The sequence below is a fragment of the Lagopus muta genome, chromosome 5, assembly GCF_023343835.1.
Source record: "Lagopus muta isolate bLagMut1 chromosome 5, bLagMut1 primary, whole genome shotgun sequence".
Taxonomy (NCBI): Eukaryota; Metazoa; Chordata; class Aves; order Galliformes; family Phasianidae; genus Lagopus; species Lagopus muta.
The window spans coordinates 31557888-31570157 of NC_064437.1; the positions used below are offsets into that span (position 1 = coordinate 31557888).

General features: G+C 41.9%; 1 protein-coding gene across 12 annotated transcripts in view; it reads left to right on the forward strand.

The window, feature by feature from the left end:
- Positions 1-12145, forward strand: part of SGMS1 (sphingomyelin synthase 1) — a 74410-nt gene extending 62265 nt beyond the window's left edge. For all 12 annotated transcript variants that reach the window (XM_048946681.1, XM_048946684.1, XM_048946683.1 and 9 more), the window contains 4 exons: positions 4593-4710; positions 7616-7769; positions 8883-9049; positions 10680-12145. In XM_048946681.1, the coding sequence (XP_048802638.1) occupies positions 4593-4710; positions 7616-7769; positions 8883-9049; positions 10680-10859 (619 nt within the window). In that variant the 3' untranslated portion in view covers positions 10860-12145. The remainder of the gene's footprint in view (positions 1-4592; positions 4711-7615; positions 7770-8882; positions 9050-10679) is intronic.
- The last annotated feature ends 125 nt before the right edge of the window (positions 12146-12270 follow it).

The following is a 12270-nucleotide window of genomic DNA, read 5'->3' on the forward strand; positions in this document are numbered from 1 at the left end:
CCTAGCAGGACAAGCACTTGCTGGAGGTAGCAGGCCTCATCAGCAGGCTGCATCGACAGGCACTAAACAGCAGGCAGTGCTGTGAACCGAAGCAATGCTGCATTAAAACTTCTAAAGGACATTTTCTGCTTGACATTCAGTAGTACAGGTAATGTCAGGAACAGAGTGTGTTGAAAGCTTATCATAAAATATGCAGAAGTGCGGATCCACAGTGAATTTGCAAAGCTATTTGGGTACTTGCTTATACCTGCTCAGAATTGCAACAGAGAATTTGTTTGCCAGTGCAGTTCACCTACCTCTTGTCCTCTACACGGTGACTGTGCAAGTGGATGTTTAATTCAGTTTCTTTAAAATGCCATAAATCCATACCTTGGACTGCGTTGGAGTGTTCAAAGTTAGGTGGCTCTAAGCAATATCAAGTGGCATGTCGCCTTTCCTTTCTAAAACCAGGCAGAAGTGTGCTCTAGAGCTGTCTTGCCCGAAGGGGTTTTCCTCCTCTAACACAAGGTCTCTTTTTTTATGTGATTCCCATATTAAAAAACAAAAACAAAAACCAAAAAACAACAACAAAACCAACAAACAACAGCTGGAAGGCATCTAGTCTGTGCAGCACCATGTTAAATACAAGATCCTTTGGTTTGCAGGACTTTGTAATGACCTTAAAGTTTTCAGTTTCTCTTTTTCAAAACAGTAAAACCTGAGGTGGCAGCTCACTCACCCTTATAATGGAGAAAATTATTAAAACTTAAATGTATTCAGGTTGTTCACCAGTTTGCTAAGGTACAGGCAGCTGGAGAGAACTGCTGTGCTGGGGCAGGATACCTTTACGTAACAGAGCTGTAGATTTCCACAGCTATCTGACAAATGTTTAGCAATCTGATGCTATCAGTTTCTCATCCTGTGGACCTATCCCAGACATCCCAGCTTTTGCTGTGTATCTTTTCACTAATTAACTGTGGACAAGCACCTCCTATCGAAAAAAAAACAAAACCTCACACCTTATTTTATGAAATACAAAGGTCATTAAAGAATACTGGAAAAATTGCTGTTGTTTATTCATCTTTATTGTTGCTTTATAAAAGTTATTGGGTTTTCTCTGCTGAAATTTTAAGACCATTGTGCGTTTCCACGGAGTTTCTTAAAGGAAAGTTTCTAGAATGGTTAATGTAGTCCATTCTTATAAAATGCTTAGAAACGGTGAAATTGCTTTTTTGTGTGTGTGTTCATGTATGTTTAGGAAGAAGAATCTAGCCTGACATGGTCTCTTGCTGTTACAAGCTTCTGCGTCAGGCTCCCATGGTGGTAGCTGCAATACTGAGTTCTCTTTGCTGCTGTGGTCCTGTGATGAAAAGGGGAACCATAACTGGTGTCCCAGAGCAGAAATGTTCAAAACCAAGGGAAGAACCCAGAGAAGACCATGGGAAATTGCTTTCAAACATGTGTTGGGCAGTACAAGGGTTCAAGCACACTGTGATGGATTAAGAACAGCAGAGTCTGTGAAGTGTTTGGAGATTTCAAAGCAATGAGAGATGGGTTAAAGTAATAGCGAAGTATTTTGGCATCCTTGGTAAATGTGGAGAGTTTTCCTTCTATTTGCTTGATGTGTTCTTCTGCTTTGGCTGTAAGGTGACGATGTTATGGAGTCATAGGTCTTTCCATTTGCAGTATCAGTCCTGGAACAGCTATTCTGTGCCAAGTCAGTATGAGTACTGGTTGCGTAACACATTAGAGACCTTTCTTCTTGTGTGTATAGAAGCAGAGTTGTTGTGGTCTGAGAGGCCTGGGCTATGAGTGAGGAGCAGAAAGGAACAGGGTCTGGTGATACGGCTTTGTCTAGAAGACCTCATTCTAATGGCTTTGGTTGGTGAACCACCAAGTGCTATAAAAGAACTGAGTCACTTGGTGGAGAGCATTATCACCTCTCTTTGAAACTTAATTCAAGAATGAAGGGAGGAAATGAAGCCGGATGGACTTTTCTCACTTTCTTGAGCATCAGCAATGTCAGGGATAGCCATTGTTGCAGATGGGAAGGTGAGCTGTGAAGCCTGGTGGTTGCTGAGCAGGAGACCCATTTCTTCTCCTACTTAGTTGACAGAGCTACCACCCGTCAATATCTCTGAGGGAAAGTTTGGGATCACTGATGAGCCAGAAGCATGAGGTTGTCATTGTCAAGCAGGGAAACTCTTATTGCTTCTCACACGATATCCATTATTTACCAATAGCCTGATTTCATCCCATGTTTTTCTCCCAAGCGATGAAGGCTGATAGAGACATGTCATTCACGATACCAATCTCTTCCTTGTTTTGTCCAGGCATTGCATGATGAAGGTGAATAGGGCCTACATGTCTTTTGATGTGCTACAAAACCAGACATGAAGTGGACTTGGATGCTGGTTGTATCCATCCAGCTAACCATGGTGCAGACTTGCAGATTGGCTCCTGCTAGTTCTTTCTTCTCTGGAAAATAATGTTAAAGTCAGGTAGACACTAGAGTTTTCTGTCTGCTCAGCTTGCTTAGCAGTGAGGGTTCTGGAGCAGGCATTAGGTGTATTAGAGGGAGATAAGCGCCTTCTTCTCACAGAATCCTGCCCCTGGTATTTTTGGCAAGGGGATTAGGTTGGTTTCACCAGAGAGCAGGAGTGGGGAGGATGCATGGGGCTTGGCTGGTTGCCCCGAGTGTTTTTCTGTAGAGTGTGAGGAGCCCACTCAAGCAGCACATATGTGATTAGTTAGTGTACTTGCTACCCATGTTGGGTAAGGTCTGGATAACTGTAATAATCTTTGCCAGTAATAAGCTTACAGCATACTTGTTAACTGGCTCACACACACATATGCCAAACCTTGCTGAAAGGGGAAAATATGGGGCCTTTTGGATTTTTTTTTTCTTTAATGCTACATAGCAGAGCACTTTGATGCAGACTTTCCTAAGCCAAAGCACACTAAATCTACTTTAAACTAAGTAGATTCATGGGTAATGTTAACAAAAACGTTCATTGCTCAGTAAAACACTGCCACTTCTTTGGCCTTTCAAATGTGCTGCTGCTTTTAATTCCCCAACCTTAGTCTTTGTCTTTATACAGGGGTATAAAGAGAAACAAGCTTGAGTGTGGTTAAAAAGCTGAGCATGTGTGAGAATGGATCACCTTTCCAAGGGAGAATTTTCACTTTGGTGAATCTGATTCTACTACTCGGTCCATGCAGCTACACTAATACAGTGTGCTGCTTAGCTCCCTGCTGCGTCCTTGGCTGCACTGGGAGCGGGAAAAGTCTCAAAGTACAGTGCTTCAGTAGCTGAGAGCACTCAATGAGTACTCAAGTGCAAAATGCACTTGCACTGGAGGATTTGAAGCTTTTCTGATAAATTAGGACGCTCACGTTCTTATTGATCTGGCACTGCAAAGTTGAACTCCTCTGAGAGCAGAGCAATCAGTTTAATAACTCTGCCGAAAGCTATTAAAAGGAAAATACGACCAATGTTGAGCTATGAAACAACTTCAACTTCGTAAAAAAATTATTATTGCATCTTTCAAAGTGAAAGCTTCAGAATAGGAACAAATGAATGTGAGGACTCGCACCTTGTATTGTAACCTTTGTATTCCCCAAATAACCTTAACTCTAGATAGCAGTGGTTTAGAATCAACCAAAACCAAAGAGTCTGTAGCCAGCAGGATACAGCAGTGGTTAAAGTCTTGAGCTGTTGTAGCTGGGTCTGGCCTCCGTTATATAAAGCTATTGGTGATTTTTTTTTCATGAAAAGCTGTGCAAGCTGATGGATGTGCTGGAAACTTTTTTCTTGTGGTGTTGCCTGGTATGTAGCAGTTAAACTCAGTAGGCCTGGTTTGGAGCTGGCTGTTGCTTTTGAGTCAGACTTAAAACTCTGCTCTCATTGTGTTTACAAAACTTCCCTATGTTACCCCAAAATTGAGCAATTTATTGGCAGGCCTCAATGAATGAATCTCGTTTGCAACTCTGACTGCTTGCCTGGAGAGTGCCCTCCTACGAAAACACCCCATTCTGCAGCTGCTGCAGCTCTCAATCGGTATTTTGGACGTTCTATTGCTGGTGTGAGCTGCTTTCTCCCTTAATGCTGCTCAAGAAATAAATGTTCTCATTCATTTGGGTCATACAAGCTATTCCTTCTACAGCATTCCTTTCTAATTACTAAGAGGTGTGTGTCAGCAGAAATTAACTTAGTCCTTTTCATCTTTTAATGAAAATATTGTAAGTTTATCCCCCTCCTTGAATAGAAAATTAGTGACCATTCTAAGCTAATGGAAGGGTATGGGCATGAAATCCCTTGGAATGTTTTCAGCATTAAATCTGCTTAGGCATTTGTATTTTAATCCTTAAATTTCCTGTAGCCAACTTCCTGGGTAACGTTAGTTAACTAACCCAGTTAGTTGAGCCGTTTGTGTATTTCTGACCTGCAAAGCGTGGGAATATTTGTAAAGGAAGTCAGTATTCCTAGGTGAAAGCTGACATAGATGAACAAAGTTCCAAGTTTCAAAAGCGTCAAGAAGACCAAAGTTACTAGCTTGTGTGTTTTGTTTACCTTTCCTTATTGTATTTTCTTCTTTTTTTTCTTCTTCTAGGTCTATAATTGGCAGAAGGTTTTTTTGTATAGTTGGCACACTATACCTGTATCGGTGTATTACAATGTATGTAACTACACTCCCAGTACCTGGAATGCATTTCAAGTGTTCTCCAAAGGTAAACTTTTCACTAACTTTCTGTATTTTAATGATTCCCCTTGTCCCACCGTTAACAGAACTGTGGACAGTGGTTTCGCAGTGATCGTTACTAATTTGAAAACAATTTGGCATGAGGGGGTGCTGGGAAGGTGGGAGTGGGACGGCAGCTTCCTTCTGCACATCTACATAGTTTCTGTAGCAGTTGTAACTGATTCGTAACGTTCAGCATTTTTCCTCTTTGCTAAAGCAGTTCAGGGTTGCAACCTGTTGTTAAACCCATTCATGATTTCTAGTTGAAAACGATCCAAGGAGACTTTTAAAAGTCAGTTTCACATGAAAGTCTTTGCTGCTATTAGTTCCTGGATATATTGCAGTTGTGTTAGTGCAAGGGCTTGACCGTCCCTGAGCTATCCCTGACTGTTTATTGTGCCACATGGGCTTACAAAAGCTGTGGTGAAGCCGAGTTACTGAGGTGTTGGTGTTCAGTCCACCTCTGTCACATAAGCTTCATGTCTTCATAAGCTTCATACATGAGATTTTTCTTCATAGCATTCATCTCCTTGCCTCTCCTTGCCTCTACTGTAAGAGAAAAGGCAGAAATGTAATTTCTGTGAAACAGAAATTCTGTGGCGTGCAGGGTTCAGGGTTGTGTGCACAGCCATGAGGCAGATGACAGGCAGTAAAGCCATAAATCAAACCTGTGATTCAACTCGAGGCACGTGCTGTCACTGTTTTTATGAGGTTTGCTGAAACATACAAACCTGTGGTGCAAACAGGGCCAAAACACTTGAGTTCCTTGGGGAGGCAAAGCTAACAAACGTGCTTTATTGTTTGTTTGGCAGCGCAGAGCTTTGCCAAGCCACGTGTGGCTTCTTGAGGGACGTCAGTCTTTTTTAAAGAGAAGTAGAGGCTATAGAGTCAACAATGTATTTGAACAGTCAGCCATTATGAAATAAAAAAAAACCCACACAGATATTTATGGGCTAACCTGAGTACATCTGTCATCTCCAGAAATTTACAGCAAGTAGGGCTCGTTGCTCAAGTAAAGACAAGCCTATGTTGTGTTCTTTCATTGCTCTGCTTAAAAGCTTAGCTGAGCTTTCTTGAAAGCTTTAGATACCCTGGTGGGAAAAAATAACATCTCATTACCTTACTCTTAACAATCACGGGGTGGACTTTGGGAACATCTTAATGTTTCATAAGGAATTGCTAGCAGGAAATATTTGACTGCTACAAAGACTCTGCATAGATCTGTCCAGAAAGTACAGTTTCCACTTGTTAAAGCAAGAAGGAAGTTTAAAGCAAAGGAGCAAGTTGCCTGTGATGGCTAACCAGGGCATTCTGTGTTCCTTCTGACCATTAAATGGATTGTAAAACTTAGTGAAATGAGGTAAGGATCCAGCAGATGTGCAGTTGAGTGTGCTGACCCATTTGGCCTCCTCCAAACTCAGTTGGTTCCTGTGTCCGTTGGGTCCTGGTGGTGCTCAGTACCTCCAAGTTGTGCTTTCCCCACATTATCTTTGAGAATTTCTTTAATGGCTGGATTGATGTTAGGGCTGTGAGCAGCAAATGCAAGGTCTAGGGACAGGGCCAGCAACCTGTTGGGCAACAAATCCAAGAGAAGGACTTGATTCGCTTTGGCTTTTCAAAGGCAAATGGAAGATATTCAGGAATGCCTTCTGAGCCAACAGTATGAGTTGCAGGTCATGCAGAGCAGATCATTCAGGTGTGGAGGACCATCCCTATTGGTAGTGTGGGTGTTGTGAACTGGAGCCCCTGCAGAGGTTTGGCTTGTGCTATGGCTTGTGCTATGACAAATCCCATTTATATTTCTTTTCTGATGTGAAGTGGGAAGAAATAGTTTTAAAACTTCTCAAGGCAGGGCAGGGGGATCCTTTAGTGTTTGCAGTGAGAAACTCAAAATGTGTGTTAAATCTGGCTTTAGGCAGCTTGGATGTCCAACTTGGGCAGTTGGTCTCATTTTCAGTTGGATCATCATCTGCAGGGCTTGCACTGTTACGAACAAGATGAATTAAATTAAGCTTGATTTATTTAAATTGTGTTGCCTCTTGAACAGAAGGGGAAACAGATGTTTAGCAATCATGAGAAATTTCTAACTATAACTGGAAATATTTTTATCTCCTTTTCTTTTTGCGAAGCTGGATTTTTTGAGACTATTACAGAATTCACATGTTTTGCAGTAGTCCTTTTTCTGCTCCTCACTGTACCTGTGGGGCTTATAAAAGGACATAATGAATGAAAAATCTGAACCCCTTATGTGGTCTTGAAGATTCCCATTACAGTAGTTTCCCGCACAGCCTCAAACATTGACAACACCGCCAGCAAGGCCTTGGAGAAAGATAATGCCTTTTCATGGTAGCAGCAATAAGTACTTATAAATAGCAGCAGTTTCTGCTCACTTACCTGTTTTACCCTTAGTTCCTTACTCGGTGTGGCCACTGACAGGAAGTTGACACTTCTTGGACCTTTCTTTGATTTGGTATCAGACTGAAAGGTGCCATGTTTCTCATTGCAACCAGATGTGACATGGTATAGGGCTTTTTTGCACATATACATACATTCATGAATATCTGTACGGATAAATAATACTGCCTCTTCTGTCTGTCTTGTGGGTGCAGGAGAAAAAATGTAATCCTTTGGGATATTGTATTTGTAGGAAAGTTGCAATAATTTTCTTGGTTCTCTCTCTTGAGAATACTTCAGATAACAAACAAATGCAGGCGTGTGCAGCCTGTGCTCACATGCAGACTTCCCTAATGCACACATTACTGAATAAATTCTTTCATATCAAGGCAAAAAGAGAGAACAAGTGAAAGACAAACAGCTGACTGATGGCGTGCTTTAAATTTGGAAAGGTTAGCAGTGATATGACATCATTCACTTGCGGTTTGCTCTTCCACCAGCTTTTTGGAGACTGGGAATCTCACCTGCGAAGGATAATGAAGCTGATAGCTGGCGGAGGATTGTCCATCACAGGATCCCACAACATGTGCGGCGACTATCTGTACAGCGGGCACACCGTCATATTAACTCTCACATACTTATTTATCAAAGAGTGTAAGTATGTTCATCAGGAATCTCCTGTTGTATACATTCCCAGCTCATCAAAGAATGGCTGCTGTGCGGATTGGTAAATACCGCTTCAGTGGAAGTGCACCTGTTCCCATGAAGTAAAAGAAATACAACTTTGAGGACATAGATTTTACTGAAAAAGAAAACTTTGGAGACAAAATACAACACCTTCCCATGTGCATGTCTGAAGTATATATCTGAATTCCAGTGTTTTGACTAGAATATAGTTTATACCTTCATTGAACCGTGCCCTGTGGATGGTATTTTAACTGCATCTCCTTGTCTAGAGAGATGGATGCCAGGGTCACTCATTTTGCCTTTTATGAAAAGCAAGAGGAATGGATTGTCAGCTATGTAGAATTAATGTTGAGGTATACAGCAGTTAATTTTACAAACCAGGATATATCAGATTTTTATGTATCTGGCTTGTTTCTCTAAGGTTTTATAACCTTTCTATCAAGTGTTTAATCACTTCTAAGTACACTAGAAAGCTGCACCCTGACAGAATGGTGGTGCTTTTGTCATCTCAGCATTCCTGCTCTTAATGTCAACTCTTCTACCCACCCAGGATTGCAGTGTGCATCCTCTTCTAATTACAGCAATGGTCCTGAGTGCTGATAATGTTTTGAAATCATGGAATCATCTCAGTTGGAAAAAACCCTTAAAGTCATTTACTTCAACCTCTCTGCAGTGAACGGAGATGCGTACAGCTCAGATCCCATCCAGCCTGACCCTTCTTGTCCCCAGGGACGGGGCAGCCACTGCCTCTCCAGGCAACCTGTGCCAGTGCCTCATCACCGTTATTGTAAAAAACTTCTTCCATGTATCCAATCTAAATCTTCCCTCTGTTAGTTTGAAACCCTTTCTGCTTGTCCTATTGCACAGATCCTGCTAAAGAGTCTGTCCCCTTCTTTCTTACTCCTCCCCTTTAGACACTGACAGGCTGCTCTCAGGTCCCCCCGGAGTCTTCTCTCATCCAGACTGAACAGCCCCAGCTCTGTCAGCTTGTCCTGGTAGGAGAGGTGTTCCCATCCCTTGGGTCATTTTCATGGCCCTCCTCTGCATGCTTCCTAACAGCCTGCTTGTGCTTCTTTGCAGATTCCCCACGGCGACTCTGGTGGTATCACTGGCTTTGCTGGACACTCAGCATGGCTGGGATGTTCTGCATCCTCCTTGCTCATGACCACTACACTGTGGACGTGGTGGTGGCTTACTACATCACTACAAGACTTTTCTGGTGGTATCACACAATGGCCAACCAGCAAGTAAGTTTCTCCCAGTCTTTGGATCCTTATAACTCTGTTTGCTATATTGTGGTGGGGGTGAGTATCCACACATTGTCCTGAGCCTTTCTGCAGGCGTCTGTCCCTCTGGAGCATCTTGCTCTTCCTTTTCATGATGGGATTACAGGAGAAGAGGCGTTGTTTGGTTTCATCTTGTGTCTCGACTGCAGAAAATATTTGAAGGCTTGCCGTAGGCTGTGTAACCTGAGGTTTTGAATTCCCTCTGAATTTGGGCAGTTTTTGTTGTGTTCTAACATAGCTTATAGAGGTAACACTTTTTTGCACACAGTGAATTAAGAGAAGTTATCCTAGACTTCTCTTAGGCCTGTAACAACTGATCAGTGTCCAGATATTTTCTGTGCAACATGGAGAAGGCATTTTACATAACTGTTGCATTCAGTAGCAGTTAATTATGTTTGACAAAGACCCAGTATGATAGTAGGAAATGAGTTAATACTGTGGTGCTGATTTTCAATTCATACCAAGGTCTATATAGCTACTGTGTCGTATGCTATTCCTCCTTTTTTGTGCTACTTGCAGCAGCACCCCCAACCTTGTTGCATATTTCTGCTTCCAAATGCCTGATGCAGATCATGCAGTTTCATGTTCATTCACTTCGGAAGCTACGGTGTTCATTAAAGTCTGTGCCTGAACTTCCTGTTGTCACACTGCACTCGGTTGGCTTCCATGCCTCAGATTTCCGAAAGTCTATCAAAATGCAGCACTGAGCGGTCATGTTTCCAGCTGGGAAGCTTTGAGTTCTGATGAGAACATGCTTCAGAAGAGCTCTTTGCCTTACTGTATGGACATGTATCTCTTTTGCAGCGTGCTGAGGCTCAGAGGAGATGGCTCAGCACTGTTACCCTCATCTGCTAAGATGCTGGGGAATATTGATTGCTGGATCCTTTCCTGAGCATGTGTTTGTGTCCTATTGTCTGTTCCTGGTGCTGCTCCCTGTGCCATGGCTTGTTTGTGACCTTAAAAAGCTCCTTTCAGAAAGTGGATTTTTTTACATGTGAGTTTATGGGATAGAAAGAAAGCTTGATGTGCAGGCCCTGTGCTTGCACTTCCCAGTGGGCTGATGCCTGGCTTCCCTGCTGTGGCACAGTGAATGTGCAGCAAAGTGCTCGCTTGATTCCCTCAGCACCTGCCCACTCCTTTTATTTCAGCTGTGGCTTGCTCATAGCCGAGAGCAGTAAAAAGAGTGGTGGCTGTGGTGTGAGTGCACACCAAGACCAGGGCAGGTTTTTTGCCTCTTCCAGATGAGCCAAGGCATGCACACAGCTGGGCTCCTGGTAAAAAGGTGAGATTGACCTTTTTGACATGCAGTTTTTCTGCTTGGAGCTGTTGAGCAGCTGAGGGCTTGGAAATGATGGCAAGTGTCACTGAGGTGCAGCAGGTTCTGTGTGCAGGGAGGCTGTGGAAAGGCAGCTTGGCTGTTTGGCAGATCTTTGTACAGATTTATTCAGCAGATACCTCAAGATGCCAAGAGGTTTTTGGAAACAGCTGTAAGCAAAGGCCAGCGCTGATACATGGGAGCGATTGTCAAACAGTGAAGTCATGCAGGAGATGCGCTCTCTTATAATTCTGTTTTCTGACTGTCCGTCTGCAGGTGCTAAAAGAAGCTTCCCAAACCAACCTCCTTGCAAAGGTCTGGTGGTACAAGCCTTTCCAGTACTTTGAAAAGAATGTCCAAGGAATTGTACCTCGCTCCTACCACTGGCCCTTCCCCTGGCCGGTGCTGCACCGGGGCAGGCAGGTGAAATACAGCCGGCTGGTGAATGACACATAGCAGCGTGTTGGTGGACAGAGGGGGAAAGGGCCCGTCCCAAGTGCTAAGAACTCCATGCAAGAAGATGCCATAAAAAAAAACAACAAAGCAACCCCAACCCCTCCCTAACCCTTTCTTTTAACAGCTCCCTTGACTTAACCTATTCAGTTACCTGGTAAGCACTGTGATCTTTTTTTTCCTCTCCAAAGGATCTGCGTTGGACAACAATAAAGAGAATTTAACTTATCACGCACTGTTATACATTTCTTGTTAATAGATTTGGGATTTCCATTACCCATCACCGTGTTCCTTTGTATATGATGCGACAGCATAAATGAAAGCTTTTATACCATAAGTTCTGGTCTTTCCAGTCACGTCTGGGAATAATGCGTATTATTTTCTTGGGAAAACATACTTTTCATATCTCTTGCCCCAAAGATTGGGCTGTAAGCCATTTTCTAGCTAATGACTCTATGAAGGTTTCTGATACCTGCCTCGGGTAAATCGAGAAATCTTTCTACCTGTTGCACCGCGATACAAGCGAGATGATAGACACAGGAAGGTTTGCTAATCTTGGTTTTGTAGAATCTGCAGTGACTGTGTCAAAAAGTGCAAAAAAAAAAAAAAAAGAAAAAAAAAAAGTTGTAAAGTGATTTTCTAAGTATTTCCTAACTTTATTTTTCAAAATGTGTATGAAAATTAAATTTGAAAAGATTTTTACATGTCAGAGAATAGAGAGTTAAAATTTAAAGAAAATGCTTCTTGGGAGAGAGAGATTTGTCTATGTTTCTAGTGCCTTTCTTGTCTTGATTGTATGGTCAGTAGGCAGTCTTAAATGTTTTTATTTAAAATAAAGTATTCCATGAAAGCAGAAATATATATACTGTATAATTACTAATTTTTGCATTTATAGCTAAATTAAACTGGAAATTTGCTTATAATGTTGAAATTGCCATGGGTAGGGATAAACCAAAAAAGAAGGGTCAGATCTTGTTCACACATTGTGAGCAGATCGTACTAAAAGAAATTACTTTATTGTCTACTTGGTAGCTGTGTTTTAATAAGAAAACAGCCATGAATTCCTGTTTTTTAAGAATTTTACAAATGATCACTGAGTGAACTACAAATGGTTTCTCCATCCCATATTGAGCTGTTGTTGGAAAAACAACAAAGATAATCTATTTCTTTAAAATATTTGTGCAGAAACTGCATGTAACTATAAGTTTCACTCCTACCATACATACTGTATGTCTGGGGAAGTATTCTATCCTAAACTTGCCAATGTGCAGAACAAAATAGTTTTTTTTAAAGAATGAAGAAGAGAAAAAAAATATATGAATATATATATATATATACATTCTGTATTTTACGTGAAGCAGAGTTATCTTCTGTAGGGTTTTTGTGTATTCACAAGGTGATATTTGTATTGTAA